General features: G+C 38.7%; 1 protein-coding gene across 2 annotated transcripts in view; it reads right to left on the bottom strand.

Moving 5' to 3' along the window:
- LOC106952953 (protein FAM19A5-like) overlaps window positions 1-23,642 on the bottom strand; it is a 176,389-nt gene that overhangs the window by 25,650 nt on the left and 127,097 nt on the right. For both annotated transcript variants that reach the window (XM_015041421.1, XM_015041422.1), the window contains exon 3: window positions 3,548-3,675. In XM_015041421.1, coding sequence (XP_014896907.1) covers window positions 3,548-3,675 — 128 coding nt within the window. The remainder of the gene's footprint in view (window positions 1-3,547; window positions 3,676-23,642) is intronic.

Genomic DNA, 23,642 nt, shown 5'->3' with positions numbered 1-23,642 from the left:
TATATATATATATATATATATATATATATATATATATATATAAACCATTATTTAACATATAAAACAATTTTACAGTTTTTTCCACACTAATAATTTTAGTTGCCATTAAAATGTAAAAACAAAATACATAAATAAAATAAAGAATGAACAGCTTCAGATCAAGGAACAGATCATGGTTTGAATTTTTTTTTTATTCTATGTGAATACTGTAGAACCACGATATTTTTACCCAAGGCTTTCATACCATAAAAAAAAAAATGGATTAACTTTGCAACCAACTGAATGTGAGAACATAACTAATATCATATATGTTATGTTACATAATACATTATGTTCTAATGCATATTTATGATATAAAACCAGTTTGGAGACTCCTTGACAGTGAGAGCTGCTTACACACATTTACACTCCCCCATCACATGCACACACCCACACAACACACACCCACACAACACACACATACACACAGCCAGTGGAACAGATGAGTGCTCCTAGCTGTCCAGCCATTTGACTAGCTGTCACCAAGTTTAAAGTAGCCAATGAAGCAAGCAAGCAATACCTGTCACTTTCTGCATATTGTCAGCGTAAGCGGCTGAGAGTTACACTGACTGACACCTTGAGCGGGATGTGAAGTGCGCATGTAGGGCAAAGCTTACAGGGCCCCTCTCTGCTGTAAAGCGGAGATACATGTCATGAATATGCAAACCTTACACTCGCATACTTGGAGCAATCATTTGATCCATTTCAGCCCATCTTTTGCACAATCCACACTGTTAACACACACACGTTAAGTTGTGCGTACAGATGCACCATGGCAACACCAGGAACAAGTCGCTAAAGAAAAGGAGAAAAAAAACCATAAAAAAATACACACACACACACACACACACACACACACACACACGCACACGCGCGCGCACACACACACACACACACACACACACACACACACTTCCAAGGAAATAGAGATTTTTTTTGCAAAATACACTTGTTGGATAAACTCCCACATACTTTAAATAGCAGTTTCTGAGATTTTAAAATGCTAAACTTTGTGTTCTAATATGACGAGATCCACTAGAAAAGTACTGGTGAAAAGAAATAATGCCATGACCACTTATATGATGGGGAGCACTTATATCTGCAGGAACATTCCTCAGTTTCTAATGGGGTGAGTTCCGAATTTTTATTGTTTATAGAACATAATTATTATATGTAGCAGGTCATCTGCACCCAGACATTGCAGCTGTACTGAGAGTGCTGTGATGGTGACCAATCAATCAATCAATCAAATTTTATTTGTATAGCACATTTCAGCAGCAAGGCATTTCAAAGTGCTTTACATGATTTTCAAAACATCGTTTGACAAGGAAACAGTGAGAAAGAAAAATAAAAATAAAGTAAAAAGAAAGGATGAAATCATTAAAAAGATTAAAAACATCAAATACGTTGAAAGCATTAATTGCCATAAGCAACTCTAAACAGGTGGGTTTTAAGCTGAGATTTAAAGGCACCCAGTGTTTCAGCTGTTTTACAGTTTTCTGGAAGTTTGTTCCAAATCCGTGGTGCATAGAAACTGAATGCTGCTTCTCCTCGTTTGGTTCTGGTTCTGGGGATGCAGAGCAGATCAGAACCAGAAGATCTGAGGGGTCTAGACGGTTGGTACAGCAATAACAGATCTTTAATGTATTGACCAGGTGGGTTTGAGCAGTGCTACGCGCCGTGCCGACTAACTGCATTTAGTAGCTGTAACACCTAAACTAAATTAACTAAATTCTTCAAGCAAAAAGAAAACAGTTTGTTATTATCTTCTGCTTATGTGGGGTCAGACTGTGGGGTAGTTCATGAACGACCCTTTATCTTCAACTACAGGACTGGAGTCTGTTAGCGAGAGCCGTTCTTTGTCTTTTTACAACTTTTCTTGCTTATAATCCTCTGCACACACCAACACCAATTATAATTTTGATTTAATTTAAATGCATATTTATATAATCAGTGAATACATACAAGACAGATTTTATATTTTATAAAAATATATCACAAGTTGAGAAACATAGAAACCTCCAGCTACAATTTAGACATGGTTTAATTCCACTACAGGGTTCACAGACAACTACAAGACAAACATTTACAAGACAGAAGCTCACAGCTTTACAGGAAAACAGTGCACAAGCTGAAAACTAAAATATATATTTGTAGCTAGGTAAGCCATACAACAGCTCACTTTTGTCGGCACACTTCCTCTGTCATACCTGTTGACAGCTGATGCTAGGGGAAAGTGGGATTACTGCACAGGAACGGAAATGAACACCCTCAAGTAATGAAGTTTGGGGACAATTTTCTGAAGCTTTTTAGGGTTGTTTTACTGCCAATGTTGCTGCCATTCAAATGACAATATCTTATTTTTTTTCTTTTTATTATTTTTTTTTATGGTTTGACATCACTAAAAAGAATCCACACCTTGTGAATCTGTAAATAACTCGAGATGGCCCTGGGGAAACTTGTTCCTGGTTTTGTCGTGGCCAGCCGCATCTAACAAATGGTGTGAGAGCTCTGATAATAAACTACATTGTAGGTAACGTGTGTCCACAGGCAGGCTCATTTTCTGTTTTGTGTCATTGCTCAGCACTGCAATTTATATTCATGTACGGGATTTTAGTTGGCTCCTATGTTTACCATATCAAGTCTTCTGTGCTAATGTGCATGTTGGAGCATGTGTGTGTGTGTGTGTGTGTGTGTGTGTGCATGTCAGCAGAAAGACATAAACACTGATGGTTACCAAATCATGACAGATGCATTAATGATGCCCCGTTGACAAATGCATGAAAAGCAGCTGCTTGCTGTGGTTTTTGTTGCCGAGTCACATTTAAAGAGATTTCCTAAATTGCCGCAGTAGAGACAGACAGACAAGTGACAGTTTGGACCCCTGTAATAACGAAGCTGCTGAATGAGAGAGTGTGATGCAAGTTTGTGAAGGGTGAGGAGGAAGAGAAGTGAAGAACGGAGGAGGAAGAGGCTCGGCTCAGTGGATATAAGGTGTGGATGAATGGATGGGAGGAGTTTTAACCAACACAAGCTGCAGCTTCCCATCTGCTGCCATCATTACCATTAAGAGTCTCTAATTTAAACTAATTGCCGCTGATGAGGAAGTAAACAAAGCACAAAGAGTTTGTGGGGTTTAAAAAGATGGCAGGAGAGAACGCAAATTCTTTGGGAGGAATATTTGTGACTGCTGCTCAACGATTAACGCTCTCATTGGCAAATCAGGTCAGCTACGGACATTTAAGTCATTTTCCATACGTCACATAAATATATTGGGAAATATCCACCTATTATAAAGTATGTGAGTGTGCACTCAGTACTTTGATTGGGAAGCAGTGAATGACTGCTGTATTTGAAAAATGACCTCTTGCTAGCTTGTTTGGCAAGAAAAAGAACTGTTCAATGATTGTTATTATTATTCAAGTAAAATACATAAAACGGATCTATTGGAATTTATGTTTTTATGAGAACTGGTTTGTGCGTGAGCTCAACCGGCCTCCAAACTCACCGTGGTGGTTTTGACTCGGCCTCCTGGCTGTGTACAAGTCCATCCAGATTTATTGACTAACAGGTCACAGCCTTCGTCCTCCAAACACGGAACCATCTCACACCACTGCCTTTTTCGAACAATCCCAGCTGCAGAAGGAGACAAGAGGAAGAACGGTTAAAGGAGCAACAGAGAAATGACAGGCGGAAGTCTGCATGGAGAGGCAGCAATTAGGATAAGGAGGGTGACTTCAGGGAGACTGATGCAAAAACATTGGAGGGATGATGGAAAGGTGGAGAAAAACGGGAAACATGAGTGGGTAGGAGGAAATAAAGGGATGCCAGGTGGAGGAGTAGCGAGGAAGAAAGGAGATGAAGAGCAATGAGGTAAAGAGACAATTGAGGAATACGAGGAATGACAGCAAGAGAAATGGGAAAAATAGCCAGACGGAGAAACAACATGGAGAAAGCCGATTCAGGTAAATAAAGTCAGTTAAATAAAATCAACCGTCACAAATTGTATTTAGGAGGGTTTATGGTCTCTGTTTTCTTCAAAATTTTTCACAGAAATAACATAACCAAGCAACAGGTACAGAGAGAATATGCAAAGTCCTCCCATAAAGGTTACTGGTAAGTGTTTGAACACTTACCAGTAACCTCTTTTTGATAGGACCAGTAGTTAAAAATGATACATTTCAAGAAGTTTAAATCCGTAATTTAAACACTAGTTTTCATTCTTCCATTTTACATTTCTGAGTAGGAAAAAAAAAAAAAAACCTGTATAATATCAGCAGTTCTCAGCCCCAAGAAAGTTGACTTTCAACAAACACCTAAAGATTTATGAGCAGTAATTATACAAATTTGTGACCTTTTCCAAGTTCTGTATAAAGGGGTTTTATTTATTGCTTAAGCATTAACAAATACTTGTTTCACACAGGACTAATAGAGACCTTAGGTCTGGTGGTCAAATAAAGTGAGAAAATAGTAAATGAATAATTCATACAGAGCAATAGTCTCACATTCAAAATCCTCCATGAAAACGATTTATTCCGCAGCCACCCCGTTGAACCTATTTTTTATATGTTCGGCTGGTGTTTGCAGGGAACCAATGATTTTTAAAGCCATTAAATGGCAAAGGAAACAGTGAAGATTTTGTGCCCCTTTCTTCATATCCAATAAAACATTCAGAAGTGTTGCACCGCACTGCTCCTTTCACCGCCTGCTTCTTTTGTAACCGTCTGGAGATTGCCACGAGTTTGGGCCCTAAGCCTTTATTCTGCCGGTCTTTGTCTCACTGCAGGCAGTGTGCATAAAATGAAAAGATAACATTCTGGTAGACTGTACGGAACCTGAAATCATCTCTACTTTGTCAAAGTCTGTCAAGATACCAACAGGAAACAAGAAAAAAAAAAGTCTGCTCTAATCACAACAAAAGACTTGGGGTACGTTAGATAACACGTTTTTGTCTTTTAATAGTGAATAACCGCCTTCATTTCAAAACTAAGAAAAAAAAAACCTACATTGTTTAGACCACTGTGCAAATCCATCTCCAGAACGTCACATAGATTCTCAATGGGGTTGAGATTTGCACTCTGTAGCAGCTAATCCATGTGTGAAAATCATATCTCATGCTCCTTAAGCCACTTTTTCAGGAGCTGGAAAGGGGGAAAAAATGCAATATGTGGAATGTTGTCACAAGTTCACAGTAAAACTTTGCCTCTATTACATCACGTAACCTTCAGACCTCATCGCAACAGAACAACGTGTGATAACACAAAGTATGAAAAGAATTCCTCATAAGTTCTGCGACATTAAAGCTCCCCACAGAGGTTTCATTGTAAACAAACATGATCATTTTTGCTCTACAAAAGCTCAACAGGGTTCATGAAAATTACGGCTGCAGGGCAAAAACCCATTAGAGAAAGTGAATTCAAGGGTCATTATGTACTGTATGTGGTATAATGAGGTGCTTTTTGGGATAATAAGAAAGTTTCTAAAGAAAACATATTTGACTACAGCCTTGTGTATATGGGATAGGTTAAATATTTAATACAAACACAAAAAAGACATTAAGTAAGAGGCGAGGACTTAAGTGACGACGAAGGGTGAACAAAATGCAATAAGACAACTACTCCACCTTGAAAAAGTCTTCACACGTACGTCCACGAAGCACTTCCATCCATTTCTTCATCCATCCTTTCATTCAGTCATCCAACCATGCATTTATCCATCCGGCCATCTTTTTTATAGTCTCTGGTTTTTGCTGTTTTTCTATCCAACTAGTTGATAATTACAGTAAATGTATTTTGCTTAGAAAATTTTAAAAATACAACAGATGTTTAGACATTTCAGTTTGAAAAAGTATGGATTTTTGATAAATCTTCACATTATGCATGACCAGTCACCTAAATTGGCAAGCCAGGCAAGGAGAGACAACTACACGGCCATTTCCATTACAGATGTGCACAAAACTTTGACAACATTCTGCTAACACAATTTTGCCATTAGATTTAGAAATGCAATTCAAATTGCACATGACTAAGTTTCTACAAGCTATTAGTCATTAAAAACATGGCGTGTCATCATCCTCCGAACACTTCCTGTCATCGTCTTTTCTGCCAGTAGTAATAACCGGTTAGTGATGAGAACTTGTGTGATGTGAAACAAGTGTTTCTATTGCAGTTTTGTGAAATATTCTAATTATGATACATCTGAAGCACCATCTCATCCCAGCACGAAAACCTATCGAAAAATGTGAGTTTTGTCAAAATTAGAGCGTTTCCATTGCCCTTTGTTTGTGGTCTATCACAAACATTTTGCAGAAAATACTAGAAAGTCAGATGCTGTAATGTGAAATCCTTCAAAGGGTAGACTTTTCCCAAGCACTGTTTGTTCTGTGGTGAAGTATGCATCATGTATACTTGAAACTCTTTCATCGTGATGGCTTTCTTACACAGTCTAAGGGAATAGTCTTCGCCTAACTACCTATAAATTCAATCTAAGGGCACCTTCAACTTCTTTCATCACCCTGAATGCAAATGATTAGTGAGAGTGAAACTCAAAGCCATTATCTCTTCGCCATAAACAATATGTATATCGCAATCAATCTGTTAAATATGCACACCCTCTCAAAAACTACTTGGCCGAATAATACATGTATCAAGTGCATTGTGTCAGCAGAGTACGGAAAGAGCTTTAAACTGACACCAACATGAAGCATTATTATTGTTGAGAGCATTTCGCTGACATGCTACTTGAGGTTGAATTACTTGGCGGTGCCTTAAGGCTAGCTGCTCACGGAGAGACAAACCCTTTTCTGCACTGAAGGCATCAGAGCAACCACGCCCTACTTAAAGATAATCCTGTGTTTACAAGAGTAACATTGTTGTGCTTTACAGATCAGGTCATCAAATCAAAGGGTTGACTTCAGATTGCTCTTTTTTCCCCAGGATCCTTTAATATCCTTAAATATAACCTCTGTTCAGGTTCCAAATGCTTTTAGGCAAACGGCTTGTAATCACAGTCAACATTTACAGTACATGATTAGCAAATTGGCTGAGAAATGGGCCTCCATGAGGTCCATAATGGTCTCATATTAATTTCCTATAGAGCAGAGGTCTGTAACACCAGCCCTAGCGTGCCACCCTGTCCTAGATACATTACTCAATTTGGAAAATAAAAAATAAAAAGGCCAGATGTATGTAGGGTGCTCAGCTAGTCTTTCTGATGTGGTTTGTATTCAGTCCTTCCACTTAAATCCCACATTTGTTGAAATAACTGTTTGAAAATTATATCGCTGTGAACCATGAACGTCTGGGATAAACTGTTGTTCTTCCTACTCACATGCCATTTAATCTCTACTGGTACAAAGCATTTTCAATGAAACAAAATTACCATCATTCCAGTTTGAGGAGGGAAAATAGAATCATTAGCCATCAACCAGTTGAGTGCTGAGTTACTGAATTAGCTTAACAAAACTTGTGTCCTTCGAGTGCTTTGTAAGAGACAAGAAGATGTTGAAAAGAAACGGGAATTTAGGTCTTGTTCATTTTCAGGTAGAGAGAGACACAAAAAGATATTTTAAGTGGGAAGACTAAATGTTATAGCTGTTTTAGCCACAATGCTAAATCCAACTGAAAAATCCTTTTAGGTGGAGTTAATTAATGCCAGTTTTAAAAGTAATCATAAGGAGGAGTTAATCTGTGAGGTGCTCCAAGGTGTTTTTTTTTTTTTTTGGTAATCTTAATCTTAAACCCAATTATTTGTCTTCCGACATTAAATTGATTAAGTATTATCTTAACTTATTTGATAGGATGACATAATCAGTCTACAAAAAGGAAGTGGCCACATATTATAAATTTTTAAACTTACACACACTATTCCCTGCAATTTTAAACTTTCCAAAAAACATAAAAACCCTTGTTATTTCCACATTTCCTTAGGAATATATAAGGTATCCACGTCCGCCAGAAGTGAAAACAACATTCAATGTTAATTTGGCTCTATGACGAGCGCTACGTCACCAAATATAAGTGACCTCTGAGGTAGGGGATGAAATGCATGACTGTATGAATGGAAAAGGGAAGCAAGACAACACCAGAAAAAACACTGAAAACACATCACTGAAGTAAAATAGGGGGGGAAAAAAGAAGCTTGTCAGGTGTAATAACCCAAAGTCCAAAAGTGTTTTCAAGAGTTGTTTTTTTTTTCTTTTCTTTCATTTGGTTATTTAATCTGTTGCTGTGAATTCATATTATGAAAGCTGTCAGCAAGGTCACTTATTCATTTCACTAACGGGTTTTGCTTCGCTTCTGAATTGCCATCCAGCAGGGGTGACCCTCAGCTGATGAAGATGTATAGCAATGCCTGGTAAACATCAGTAATGAGGGAATGAGTGCCGTGTGTACAGGCGGTATTGTCTGCACGTCTGCGCTACAAATGTCATTTTTGACATCGAGCCCTACAAACTGACTCCATCAGCCGCGACAGCTGAGAGATAAGTTATCACGGCTGCGTCAGATGAGATTTAATAAGGAGAGCGGCGCAGACATTTCAAGCCGACGCAACGTAATACCAGTTGCTCTGAGAAGTGATTAATGGAGATTTGACCTGCTGGTATTGTAGCGTTTTTGACAATAACGGGGCCCAACTTGCAAACGCTCAAATCAAAAATTTCTCATTAGCAGAAGGTCAGGGGCAGCTGTCTGTAATGAATTGTTCCACAGATTAAAGTCAGCTGTCTAACATCTTCACTTTACAGCTTTATGAAGTGAACATTTGTAAAATTGTTGTCACAGTGTGACTTGATGTTTGTGAGAGAACAATAAGAATCTATCCATGCAACTTTGAGATGCTGTTCTCAGTAACTATGCATTTTTTTGTAAGATATTGGACCTAAACTTGAAAATATTAGCAGAAAAAGCTTTGAAAATGTTATATTAACTTTTTATTCCATCTCAGCCCGATCACTGGCATCTTAAGCAATTATTTTAACCACCTTTTCAACTAACATTAGACTTTCAGCTGCTTATGTTTACTAGAACTATTGTTTACAACAATGGCAGCACAACTAACTAATGTAGAGCTGGCAATGCTCGCGACCCAAATGTTAGGAGAAAGAGGAACGGTGACTGCTTTGGAGAAGCAGAGCAGAAATTGAAACATCCGTCAGATTGCTGGAATACTGAATTACAGTTTGTGTCTCAGTAAGTCATTTATTATTGTGTTGAATTACAGACAGACCATGTCAGCCACAGACAGCTTATAAGAACCCTGAGAAAGGTTGGGCCTATTTTTGGTCTCCAAACTACTGCAAACATTTCTGGGTACTTTCTCCTACCCACTTCACTGATATACACAAAATCTTGGCTTTATGAATTTAGACATGACCTGAAAACCTTGTCATCACTACTAATATTGGTCACAGACAGAGAAGATGTACAACAATGAAACTTTCACAGAAACACTCTGGGTAGAGGCTTGTTACTCTGTACCCCAGAATCTCAATGACCTGAGGGCCGCCCTGAGAGAAGAGTGGGATCTCAGCACACAATGAGTCGACTTGAGGACAGCATGAGGCGTTGTTGAGAAACTGTAATTGATGCCCAAGAGCACACAACACGTTATTGAGACAATTACATTTTTATTGCCGTGACATACCCACCACTGGTGTTGGCTTTTGTTCCAATACATTGTTTAAAATGAGGAAATCACAAATGCATGTTTCTACTAAAATGTCACGCTGGCATTAACTTTTCACATTTCTCCAATTTTCACCCAAAAGCCAACTGTCCCTAACTTTTAGTGAGTAGTACTGTATATGTAATGAGGGCAGTGACTGCTGGTATGCAAACATGTAAAGGGACTGACTGATTGTAAACAGTTGCAAAGGTGGCAGAGAGCTCAAAAAAGCTATTGTAAGGGAATGACAGGGTACAAGCACAGACAACAATAGAGGGATAATTAAAGCAACAACTAAACAAGGTACAATGGATGCACTCAAATGCAACACATAACATACAATCTATTCAAGATATAGAACAGAAGCACATGTGTTTCCACGTGTCTGTCACTTTTCTGCCGTCACATTTGAAATTCTCCACTGACGGCCAATAAAGGATGTTTCTATTCCATCCCAAAAAATCATTCAGATGACTACAGTGTTATGGATTGACATCAGAGCTAGGTGGAGAGTATGCAACGTCTCTCGGTCGGTTTCTACATGCAAACAACTGATAAAAAGTAGTTCCCAAAATTGTGTATGCTCTTTAGCCGTTCATACAAGATGGTGTTTGACATGCGTTTAGCTTTTTTTTTTTTTTTTTTTAAATGCTAATTATATATCCAGAAAACTGGTCAAGTAGATAAAGCTATGTATCATTTCTTGAATATGCCTTTAAGAATAAAGATTTTGCGACGAAGCATTCCTAACATTCCCTTCCATATTAATGTTAGATTCCACTGCTTTAGACTTTATAGCCAACACAGTAATCGAAAACGCATCCACTTAGATGCTTTGAAAATTCAATTTCCAAGGAAGTGTAAAGACTGGGGGATACTTTTTTTTTGCCAACAGTTGACTAGTCTAATATCACTGATTTACCATATAAGCAATCAGAAAGTGTAAAAGCGAGTTAGGAAAGCGAGCCTTATCTGTCACATTTGGTCTTGCATCACTAACTAAACCCATCTCCCAGCAGCATCTTGGCTCTCAGTGACACTATCTGTTTCCATTTGACCATATTACTGCTGTGCTGCTGGTGTGAGGGCACTGGCTTATGTTGAAACGGATTAGATTCAAGGGAGATATCAAATAAATACATCCCACACATGCAGGCCCAGCGTAGGGAAGCATGGACATGCATAAACACATACACAGGTCCGAAGCATCTGCATGCACATGTAAGCGAAGGTACTGGCAGTGGTTTCATCAGCGGGAGATAAGAGCAGAGAGGGGGAGAACATTATTAAGCCCTTCTTGGGACATTTATCTTCCCACCAAATGGTTGATAACGGTCACACACGTCAACAGCCAGCATCTCGGGTTAATAAATTCCATCTAATTCTAAGGCGAGCTTGAGATGGCAGAGGAAAGACGAGACTTAACGGGATAAATGAAGGATAGCGGGCAAAAAGTAAAGATGCTGAGATAACCGATTCAGGTCAGAAAAGCTTCTGGATGATAACCGTTGCAGATGAAATTACCCCAACAGGCAGACGCTTGGGACGCGACGTCCTCAGCAGGGTTTTATGAAAGAATGTGAATTAAAACATGCAGAAATAATTTAAGACAAGGAAATAAAGGTTTTTACAACTTACTGTTAAGAAAGTTTCCTTTTTTTCCTCCTAATGTTTTTCCCACTTATTTTCTTAACTTATAAGTCATGGTGACCAGTCACTCAAAACACCATTCACTACCCTAAAGCTAAACATTTTATCCATTTCTACAAATATATGTATTAAAAGTATGACTCACCGGCGGGAAAGAAACCCTGAGCAGACCTGTGCTGAAAGAGGAAACTGACTAATGCTTAGGGTTAAATAGTTTCCAGAAAGTGCAAAGAGGCAGCCTAACATACTTAGTTTTATTAAAGTTATTACATAACATTTAGCATATTTTTACATTTTGCTCCCGGCTCCCAAGTTGTGTGCGAGTCTTCATCTGCAGTTGTTTATACCACCGTTTATTTTAAGGCTGAGTTATAGCGACGAGTGAATCTCTGAGTGAATTAGCTTGAAAACACTCTAGCATTTTAGGCTGAATCTAAAAGACGTCTAGCAAGCGCCACATCTTTGTGTTTGAGAGGCTAGGATGGGAAATGATTGCGATACCAATCCCAAATAATAGTGTTTAAAAGGGTATTTTGAATAAAGGATAGGTGGAAAACAAGGTAAAATCAAATTTATTCCAGAAATAGGTAGCACTTCTTAAGGTATTAGATACTACTGGATGGGCTTTGTGGAAGAGTGCTAAGCATTTTGAATTGGTTAAATGAATTATTTTTCTTTATTTTTCACTTTGAACTCCTCTAGACCTTCAATTTTGTATTCACTTAAGCAGACTCTAATTTATTAAGTGCTGCTTTCAGTCGCTTCGCCAAAAATACGTTCTATGGGTTTAAACGGCATCTTCTGAGGCACAAATAAAACCAACCACAACGCTCCCGCACTGTTATTTCAACTTAAGAAATTAGAATATTGAATCTCTGTTAACATTAAAAGCTTTTCGTAGACACTGAGGTGATTATAATTAAGTTTCAACCACTGGGAAAGTATCTTAAATTATGGCTGCAGAGAACTGGCCAGAGTCCGTTTTCCTGTCCTCAGCGATCAGTTCAGAAGCGACACAAAGAGGACGATTGTGAAATCGATTTAATGGTTTCACACTGCACCTTTGTGTGGACTTTATGCTTACTTTACATAAGCTTAGGGATCAACACTATGACCAAAGTTTCATAGCTAAAGATGATTTCTTATTTTCAACTCTTCCACACTCTGCTGCTGAGTGCCTTCGAAAAAATTGGGCAAATTTAATTCACCCAAGAGAAAAAAACGATGGCTCTCACAAGCGATTTTGCCTTTTAACCAAATTAACAGCTTTCCTTTTTTGTGTGTGTGTTTTGCTTTGTTTTACAAAGCAGTAGGGCAAATATGCAAAATTCTCCAATTTTAGAACTGCAAATAAAAGCATGTGCGTTCATCGTTACTTATCAACCAATTTAAGATCACTCTGTGCAGCACTTGACTTCGCCTGGTGGGAAGTACACATCAACATTTGCACTGCGGATATCCAGACCCCCCCCCACACACACACACACACACACGTGCAGAGTAATCTCTTCGCCGACATGTCAGGCAACAAAGTCAAACAAAAGCCGGCTTGAAAAAGGCCCGACTGAGTGCCATTAAGACTGGAAGATTTGCTTTAATCACCAAAATCCCCTCCTATGTCTCCTTTTACAGTGGATCCATTATCAGGATAATTAACCGCACAATCTGACCTGCCGCGGTAGGCAGACGTTCTGGAAAACCGAAGGACGCCTTGCAGGAATTAGGAGGGGATGTTCTGATGTGTAAAAAAAAAAAAAAAAAAAAAAAAAAAACAATGCAAAGAAATAAATCCCAGTGCTTTGTAATTAGCCACCATCTCTCCACACGCTCACAGCTCAGCTCCTCCTGGCTAATTTTCTCCTCCTCTCTCATCTATCCCTTCTTCAATACCATTATTTTCCTTTCTCATTCTTTTTTTCTTTTTGCACCTCTCTTTCCCCTCCTGTCCTGTTTTTTTTCACCTCTCTTTGCCTCTTCCTTTCCAGTCGGCTGCTTTGCCTGATTTTCATAAGATTATTCCACCCGTTTGGCTGCCTTGATGAGTATCTCCACGCTAAAATCTGTCAAGCCCTCTATTTTAAAAAGCCTGCATTTTCTTTCCTCCTTCCTCCTTTTTTTTTTTTTTTTTTTTTTTTGATGAAGTGAATTTGTGTCTCAAATAGCTCCTCTGCACTCATGAAACTTCAAGAGGCAGAAATAATGAGATAGCATGCTGACTGACATTTCCAGACCTTGGCCCTGTGTCTGTGTGCATGCGTGTGTGTGTGCCTGTGTGGGTGTACGCTCCATGTGTGTGTGCACGCGCATAGCTCACAGAGCCACCTAATTCTCCTTTAAACACCACGAATGGAACAGACATTACACAATTCACAAAAAAACATGTAGTATGCTATTGAAGCTTCAACATTAATTTGGATAAAACAGACTTTCATGTTGAAATTTGAAGGGAAAGCAACCAAAAAAAAGTCAGTTTTATTTTCCCTTAACATTGATAACTGCTTCTGTTAAGTATTTTCATGAGCTTAATGAAAATGTCTGATGGGAAAAGGCAGGGCGGCTTCAGAAATGGGTGTTTTAGACTTGAATCCTCTGGAATTATAAAAGTTTGATAGAACTGAAATGAAGGTTAGCCATCTTTTCAAAAGTGAAAATGTTCTTATTTTTTGTTTTTTGCCAAAAATCGCTTTTGGTAAATAATGACTTAGGCCATTATGTCAGGAAGGTCACAATATTTGTTAAAACTGTCACCATGTTTGACTGTATATCACGAGACATAGAATAAAGATCCAGTTCCTTCACCACATTCCTGTGCTGCGCACACAAGCATGATTGACAATGCTAAGACCCTCCTCAAGGCTCTGATTGGTTGTTTCTAAGGCAGAGGAGCTTGATTTGTTCACAGATTATCTGTCTCATGCAACAAATATGTAATAAAACATTTATTTTTATAAAGGTCACATGCTGTAGCTTTAATGGAATGGTGACAAACTGAGTTTTCAGTTAGGATTGATGTGAACAATTGCAAACCGCTTCAGACACAGAAGCAGCTTCTGGACACCGACTTGCACAGACTCCTAAAACTCTAGCCACATTACCTGTCAATTTTTATTTCCTTTGTCTAAGCTACATATATGAGATGATTCTGTTGTTTCATAGAGTTCACAGGTTAAAATCTATATTCCTCAAACACTTTAGCTCATACTTTTTCCGTTACCTAGCATCAGTAAGACCTTTCTCCATTCCCTTGTCCTCAGTTGTCCGTAGTCCAGCTGTCTCACTGCTGCTTCCTGCTACAGCCTTCTTTCCCTGCATACTATTTATGCTTGGTGCCACTGCAGTGCATAACTGCCAGGTTGTGGGACATGCCATTGCTTGGGGCTTTCTTTTTCTTCTCTGCAGCATGCAAGCCCACATATGTGCCTGTGTGTAGGTGTGTATTGTCCACCAGCTGCAGCTGATATCGTTCTTTCGCAGATGGGCTCTGACATTTCCCCTCAGCTGAATGCAACCCCGCATTGGTGGACACGTGCTTCCGCTGCGCACACAAACACACACACAAAGACAGGAGAGCCCAAAGGCACAGTCGGCCTCGGAATGAAATGTCACGATGAACCGTAGACTGTGGGAAAGAGATCGTTTACCAGCAGTGTCTGGAGAGACGCAAGCACATCAGCTTTGAGTGGCAAATCCCTGACAGATACACCTGGAAGCAGCTCACAAACAGGACGCAATACTCTACGGACAACATTTGCATTGTCCTTTGCACTAAGCCTTGTGTCTCGACGTGTAAAGATTAATACTGCATATATCTGACACCACAATATGGTACAAAGCAAGATTTCCCCTAGAAAACATGTTACGCCCAGTGGTGGGGGCGCTGGGACAGTCATCCAGCATCCCACTGTGTTTTTTTGAGTTTAAAATTATTCGTTTCATCCTAATTTAAGTGTCCAAATTGTTTTTGGTCTTTTATCCGTGACTTGTCACTTTATTTGCTGGAGTTGTTAGCGTGTAGACCTGTAAGACAGGAAGTGGTTACGTTCCAGTGAAAAACAAACAACTCTTAGCCTGGTGGGGGTGCCAGTAAAGCCTGGAGGCCCGCCAGGCTTATAATGCACTGCAAAAGTGAAAACTAAACAAATTATATCAATTATTATTATTTTTTTTTTTTTTTTTTGCTAAAGCCGTGATTTGATCTTTTTTTCATTTACAGGAAGTGTCATTTTCTGCATCTCCTCCAAAAATTTGAAAAATTCCTTGTTTATTCTAGTTTTCAATCCACTAAATACTGAAAATTTGGCCAAGCAAGTTAGGCATAAAACTTCAGAGCCCCACATTCCTGAAGTCTAGCATTAACAAAATGGGGGCTACAATCTAATTAAGAGTGTTCATGTAGGGATCAAAGTGGTGTTGTCTTGACAAAAACAGCCACATCTGAGGATTTCAAGGGCCTTTCAGCAATTAGACAGAAGGCACAGCACTAAACCCAACAGTATGATGCCCCTGATACCGCAAGTTCATGCAACAAACACTCGATACCGACTGGCTGTTTCAAAAACAGTTTTTCCTCTTACTTGGCAGTCATGTGAAATAAATAATAGGGTCTCGGGTTGTGCCCTTCAAACTCAGAGTTCACTTTTTGGAGGTGTTAGCTGAGCTGTTAAAAGCCAATAAGTGTTTGATGAACGCTGTGAGATCTGAGTATGAAAAATTTAACACAGTATGTCAATTCAAGTTAAAGTAGAGTATGAAGCTAAAAGAAAAGTATTATTCCTCTGCAAATATTAAATAAACAAGACCTCTTGATGATAAAATGCCAGAAGAGTTTTACTTCCAATGTAGAGGAAGTTTTACAAAGCACTATTCAGATGCTCTCAGCATAGCAAAAATAAGTTGAGCCTCAGATGAAGAGCAAAATCAGTGATTTAGCTCGGTAATCCGTACTTATGCTTAAAACTTATTTTCAATAAAAAATGGAAAATGGAACCCATATTACCAGAATAGGGAACACAAATTCTCCCAATTCTGTAGATATTTTAAAGTCTCTCTATAATATAAACTAACAATACATTCTATAAAAAGATAATGCAACATTAAATTATTATTTTTACTGTGACCAACTTATAAGCAAACAGCCATAGGGAGAGTAGTAAAACCTGGACTGGAATCTTCTACACCAATTCTATAAATTACAGTTTGCAATTTGTGAAAGCTTTATCGTATCTTTGAAAATGCAAAAACAATAAAGCAAAAGGTTTTCTTTGTTTTCTTTGTCTTTTCCTCCCCAAAATATTATCAAAATCATATCTTGTTTTGTCTCGCTTTTTGAGCAGGATCTATACATACACCTCTAATGCACATCAACGTTATATAAACTAGACTCCTAATCGTACCTGTTTGTTTTGAAGATTTACTGCCTCGTCGGACGTGTCGGCACTGAATCAGCCAATCAAAATTGGAAGAAAAAAAAGCAACTTGCCGTTATCAGCACCTGAGTGAACACGCCATGAACAACGCTAGGAGAGGAAAATATGACAAATGGACACACACAACAGCAAGGGTAGTGGCAGCGTTGATGCCTTCTTATGATAGTTGTTATCGTGATGTGGCTGACGATAATGAAGGTGACTACGTTGATGTTGATGATAAATGACACAGTGACACACATACCACAAAGTAGAACGATGGCTTGAGGCTGCGAGCAGAAATAGGCGGGCTGATGTAATTAGTCTGCGTGCGTATAATGCGCCTTCTGTTCGTGTGTGTAAAGGTTTGTGTTGATGTGGGCTAACGCCACTGCCTGTAAGCAGACCTTTGAGCCTGTTTATAAGGAATTAGGTACAGCTGGTGGAGTCCTGGACCCTTAGCAGAGAGGGGGGCATATTGAGCCTCATTGACCTCTGCATCCTAAGTAATCCACCTTAAATTATGCATAACCTTTTACTTGGCAGAGCTCCCCATAAATCTGTTTATTCCCTGTTTGCTCGCTCACAAAGCCTGCTAAACAAATTCCAATTAAGCAAACCAGCAATACAGCATGAATGATAATTCAAATCAGTGAGGTCCCCAAAGCAGATAAAAGCATAATTATTACTCCAGTTATACGTGCGGCGGTTTATACAAGATTGTTAGGTTCTTTCAAATCTTGTTAGTCCTAGTTTTTCTAGGTCATTTGCTTTTTATGAATATGAAATGAGCATGTAGTACTGTATGAATGCTGATTGGGTGTGCTGTGTGTTTTTATGGCATCCTCTGGCGTTCTTGCATTGTTATTTTAAAGTTAAATACACTTTCTCCAAGACATTTTGCTCTTCAGTGGGTCAGAATGTGAATTCATCTCGTTGCATCTCATTTAAAGACCTCGGACACCTTTAAGCATTTGCATAATGTGTGCAAATGCTAAAAAAATAATAATAAAAAAATGAAAACAACAGATGCAAGTACAAAAAAAAATCATTTGGACTACTGTAGAGCAGTTTTAAAATGGTGTAATGAGACCAAACAGAGGCTGAAGTCAATACCACACTGCACGGTAAAGCTGTTTGTTCATGCAGGAACAGGATGTCGCAAATCCCTTATGCACAGACAGGAAATCTGAATTCAGTGCAGGGACGGCAGAATCCAGCAACAATAATAATAATAATAAAAAAGGCTGCTGTGCAGAAAGGTAACCACTGACTGTAAAGACTGTGGAGGGCTATTTCAGAGGAACAACGCGATGTATGATATCAGAAATTGGATCCTATATATTTAAAAAGTTTACAGAGGGGCTTTTGGGGTGGAGATTTGATAAAAATTCATGTTTGAAAGCACACATCTTCATTTAAAGGGGCAGTATTATGTGTTTCTTCAGACACAGTGCCTGAATCAAGTAGCTATCAAAAATGACTTAAAAGAAAATTTACTTATAAAGAGCTGAGCAGATGTGCAGTTCCACCAGGTGTTTGCTAATTGCTGCTGGCTAGTCTGCAGGAGCTAAAGGGGGAGTTACGAGGGCGGCTGCTCTAACATAACATGAATTAAAACAAACAAAAATGTCAATTTTACGTAGTACTTTAAGCACAGTTTGATTATTTAGTCAATTCCTGTTTCAGATAAGTTTTGTTTTTATTTTTGGCCCTATTTATAATAAATTAATTGCACTTTAAAAGACAATATATTTATTTCCTATTATAGTGCACCTGATATTCACCACTTTCTACACCTCTTCCTGAGAAATCTCTGTATTTACTATAATTTGAAAAAAAAAAGATTGTTACACTCATCTCCACTTCAAGGTTGCATTGCATTTTACAAATACCATTAAGAGACAGATAAATAAAACAAAGCATATGGACAACTATGATCGGCTAACAACTTCCTCAGTACCATGCAGAATGCGTTTCCCTGACTAAATTTCCCATTTATGGGACTCGCACTTTCATCACCGCTTTTTTATGTTTTACCTGATTTGGCCCTTTGATTGCACAAGTTTTGTGATGATTCCTTTAATTGCTTAAAAGTGCTTTACCGAGAACTAATCAGGTCTTTTTTTTTCTTTCTTTTTTTAATCCTACCGTGTTTCAACATTGAAATTTTTTTTCTCCCACCACCTTATCCAGAAGCAGTACACCTTGAAACTGCAGCCTGTCATTAATTTTCTCTGATGAAAGCAAGAAGGAAGCCAAAATTAAAAAAAAAGAGAGCACTCAGCTTAAAAGAACATTTAAAAAAAATCATGATAAATCAAACACTTGAGAAAAGAGCAGTTCAGGGTTTGTAAAAGAAACCATGTCATTGCCTTATTATTAACCAAATTTTTTTTTGCCCTTTTTTTTTTTTTTTTTTTTTTTTTGAGCACAAAAAAGCTTCTCAACCTGGAGCTAAATTATGAAAAACACTAAGTTAAACAGTATAAGTTTACTTCATATCAGACAATAAAGGAACTCAGATGGTGGGGGCCTTGATTCCAGCACATGTAGTGTGGACCAGGTGTCCTTCAATCGGCATTTATCCTTTGTGCATTTCAAAGGATAAATGCTCCAAATATATCTGTCCTGATACTCTGAATTCTCAGGACCTCTCTTCATTAAGCGTGAGTGATAACGGGGCCCCAGCTGTGCTTTACTGCCCCCCACCACTGTCCCTCCGCCGCCCACCGGTCCTGACCTAGTTCAGACGATGCTGTGACTGATAGCCAATGCAGAAGTCATCAGACAAGCCTTATTGAGACAATAAATGAGCTGGGACTCTAGTTGCTCTGCAAGGGACATTAGTTATGTATTTAGAGTAGTGCTCGGCTGAGCCCCGCTTTTTCCCTACTTTTTCCGTTTCTCCGTTTCTTTTCGGCCAATTTCTGATGTCACTTCCTCCCAGCAAAGCGTCAGGAAACAATCTTTGTTCTCACTCCTACACAAATCCTCAGCATCCCTCCTCGCCAAAGAAGTGCTTAACCACAGATCAGAATGTGGCGAATCTGCCTCTACTCTTGATTTTATCAGGGTTTTTTTTTATCTAGATCAAACAAAGTTTAGATTAATGTCTCATACTGTTAAAATTTTTATTAGGTAGAAAATGAGAGCCGATATTGAGCAGGTTAAGCCGCAGAGGAAAAAAAAAAACTAAATGATATTTTTGGCATTTTCTCTTGCTCAAGCTTTGTATTCAAACCAAACACTGAAGCACTCCCAACAGTTTAGGAAAGGAAATGCACTTTTTGCACCAAGATTTGCCATTATTGTCTCTTTATTCTCAGACAAAGAGAATGACACAGATTAATGAACTGTTGGACTTGCCTCGGTCTCAGAGGTTTTATTAGTGAGAAAATTAAATTTACCATTCTGTGTTGCACAAATGATTTTTTATTTCTACTTGTAGAAGTCCTCTCAAGAAGATCTTTTAGGCAAATAGATATTAAATCTGCTTGATTTTTAATGACCAGATGAAAATCAGGAGGGAAAAGAAAACATTTTTTTTTTTTTTGCTTTGAGATGAAGAAACACTGAATACTTGGTTTGACATATCAGAGCGGCACATTATTTCACTACTACACCTTACTCTATGAAAAGCCAAATGTGCCAAAGTCCAATGGAGGAAAAAAAAGTCAAATATTTATACATGTAATCACCTCAATGACATTGGAAATGTATTCAAGTCAAATAAATATATTTTTCATGAAGTAATCAAATATGTAAAACATTTCTTAAAATATAAATTATATAAATTTAATCCACAATATATATTAGATTGTCGTCTGCTGTGGCATATTGATTAATTTTGTTTGCATCATGTATGAAAGTCGCCCGTTTTAACAGTAACGCTGTAAATATTGCAGTTGTTCAACAGCTGACTTGCTTTGCAATCAGGTGTTATACTTTATTTAAGGAGCTGTGGTGAAAATTGTCAAGATGTACCATACCAAAAGAATATATGAAATAATAGTAGTAATAATAATAAATAAATAAAAAACTAAAATATTTACATTTTAATCCAACCATCGTTAGTGTATAGCTGTGTATTCTTGAATGATCCTGATGGGACTGGTGCCTATCTCCAGGCGCGCGCGCGCACGCACGCACGCACGCACGCACGCACGCACGCACCTAAGGTCGGTTGAGAGTAACTAACAAAGAGAAAATGTTTTGGCTGTTGGTGGCGAGAAAACCACGCATGCAAAGGAAGAACATATAAATTCTGTGCAGAAGTACCACAGACCTGGATTCAAATACCTTCTTGCTGCAAGACAACAATGTTACTAAGTACATTCTGTTTTTTTGGTCACATAACTAGTCAGTAGGTGACCAGAACTGGACAGTATTTGATTGGAAAGTCTTAAACTGTGACCATTAGGCCACCATGAAGACACATGTAGATTTTACAAAAAAAATCCAGTCGGCAAATATACAAATTTTCCAATCAGCGTGGATAAGATCACATCTTCAAGCCAGTTCAGGTAGCCTTAAGGCCAAGAAACTATAAAATTATAGAGATGCTACTAGAGAACTTCAATTCAATGTGTGATATATGTATCATCTAAAAAATACAAGAACAAAGAGTCACTGATGCTATCAATAATAAGAATTTCAATTGTACGAACTGTGGAAAATACCAATATGCTACAAAAACAGTCTGACAAATGTCAAATGGTTAACTAGGGACCCTCAAACATTAAGAAATAACTTTTAAAGCTTTAAAACACCCCTAAACTAGCATATTATATTTAACCCCTAAATTCCTCTCAGTCTAGAGATTTTTCAAAATGTAATTTTTACTATGTGGTTGCACTAGTCAGTCACCTGGGACCAGTGCCAGAAAATGTTACGCTATGCCTAACTGACCAGTTAGGAAACAAACAAAATAAATGCTAACCTAATGCCAAGTAATTAAAATTTTTGGTATTCGTTTATTTTTATTTCCTTTAGTCAGTGAACACACAATAGCTAGAGGGTCTGAAAGGCTGCAGCAAACACTGGTACAAGTGAGAACAGTTTAGAAAAGTTGCACTTGGAAACCTTCTTTCCAAGGTATTGTTTATTTATTATCTAGAAATTATTGCAAAAGACTGAAAGCTTACACTGTAGACATATTGTCTCTTTTTTCTCTTTACACTGGTGTCAGCTTTGTTTCTTACTTTGAGACTTGCATTAATGCTTAGACCGATATAATACATATTACATCAGTTCAAACATGAAGAAAGTACCCCAGTGGGACAAGACACTGTGACAGCAGCTACAGAATCCATTAGGACAGATGAGGAGACATGTCTCATCTTCCTTCCTCTTGCCTAGTATTTTCTCTTAGTGAGTTTAGAATCCACAGACAAAGTCACTGAACTATCTCCATCCACTTCTGACACACACTGTTAATAAATACCACATACAGCAGTCTCTCAAGAGACCCACATACAAATAAAGCAATGTTGAAGAGTTTTGTGTAAAAACAGCCACTAAAGTAATCTCCTTTGCAAAAGCTCATTGAAGGTAATGAACAGAGTTAGAGAGATCTGGAACAATAGGCAGATGATTGCGATGCTTGTGCCTTACTTCACCTTCACATTTGTACAATACAACAATAGCTATCATAATGAGACGTTATTGTCTAATGCTAGACAATAACGTCTCATAATTCTACTTTGCAGTGAGCTTTTAAATTATGGCTTAAACTGCTTGAGAGTGTGTTGCCTGTAGGTTTGTGTGGGGGCAGAGTATTTAGGAAATATAGCTGGGGGGAGGGAGGGGGGGCTTGTGGATTTTTTTAACTTGACATTTCCAAGGATCAGCAAGAATCAATAGCAAAGGTCACGGAAGCAATAACCTCTGGCTTGTTGCGGCTTTCAGAACAGGAAGTCTGCGCATTGCCGCCCTGTCAATTGGCTAATGCCCCAACAGTATTTTTTTCCATCTACATCGACCAAGGGCTACGGGATGTTTGAAGGCGATGAGCAGCTGCATGTGAGCCTGATTTTCAGCTTGGGACCAACAGTAAAAAGAGAGAAACATTTACAGGCCTCTAGGTCTTAGGGACTAAGAGTTGGATTTTGCAGTCACTAAATTCTAAACAAATATTCAGACACCTTCTCTTGCCATCTTTTTCCAACCCATAATATACTTCCATTTAAAGTGGATCATTGGACTGTCACCCTGTACATTAGCACCGATTGGGTAGCCATTGCAAGTTCACAAAATTTCTCCAAATTCACCATGCTAGCAGTTAACCAAAGTCTTGTTAGTCCTTCTATAGCTATTGTGTGCTGGCATTACTTAAACTAGTTTTCTAGGTTCCATTGCTAGAGAAAGTTGTGTCTCTATAAAATGCTTTAAAATTGCAGCTGCAATGGAGACTCCAGTGTTTGGTGGCAGCACTGTCACACCCACCTCAATCCCAAAGCCCTATAAATCTGTAACGCATTGCGTGTACGATGGGGCCAAGCATAGCAGGTGAGAAGGTAAGGTATTCCCCCATCAGAGTCAGGGCGCCTAGGGCGGGTCCCATCTGGGAGATTTCAGGTGAGCTGCAAGGAGTGAGCACCACACCAACAGGAACAACCAGGAACCTACAGGTCGCCACGTTGCCCAACCCGCTTGACTGCCCAAATCAAATTCCCGCTAAGCCACAAATCCTAATCCACCTCAGTAATGCCCTTTAACCTCCCAGTCAAACAAGTCACCACAACTAGCAGTTCTAGTGCCTGCCCAAGAACACCCGGGAGACACACTGCCCAATTCTGGAACATAGGGAGCCGCCCCACCAGGAACCAAAGCAGGAACCAATGCGCCCAACACAGCCGAAGATAGTAGCAAGAGTGAGCC

The sequence above is a fragment of the Poecilia latipinna genome, unplaced genomic scaffold (genome assembly GCF_001443285.1).
Source record: "Poecilia latipinna isolate Pla-1442-1.1 unplaced genomic scaffold, P_latipinna-1.0 Scaffold550, whole genome shotgun sequence".
Classification (NCBI taxonomy): domain Eukaryota; kingdom Metazoa; phylum Chordata; class Actinopteri; order Cyprinodontiformes; family Poeciliidae; genus Poecilia; species Poecilia latipinna.
This window is presented reverse-complemented; position numbering and strand designations above follow the sequence as displayed.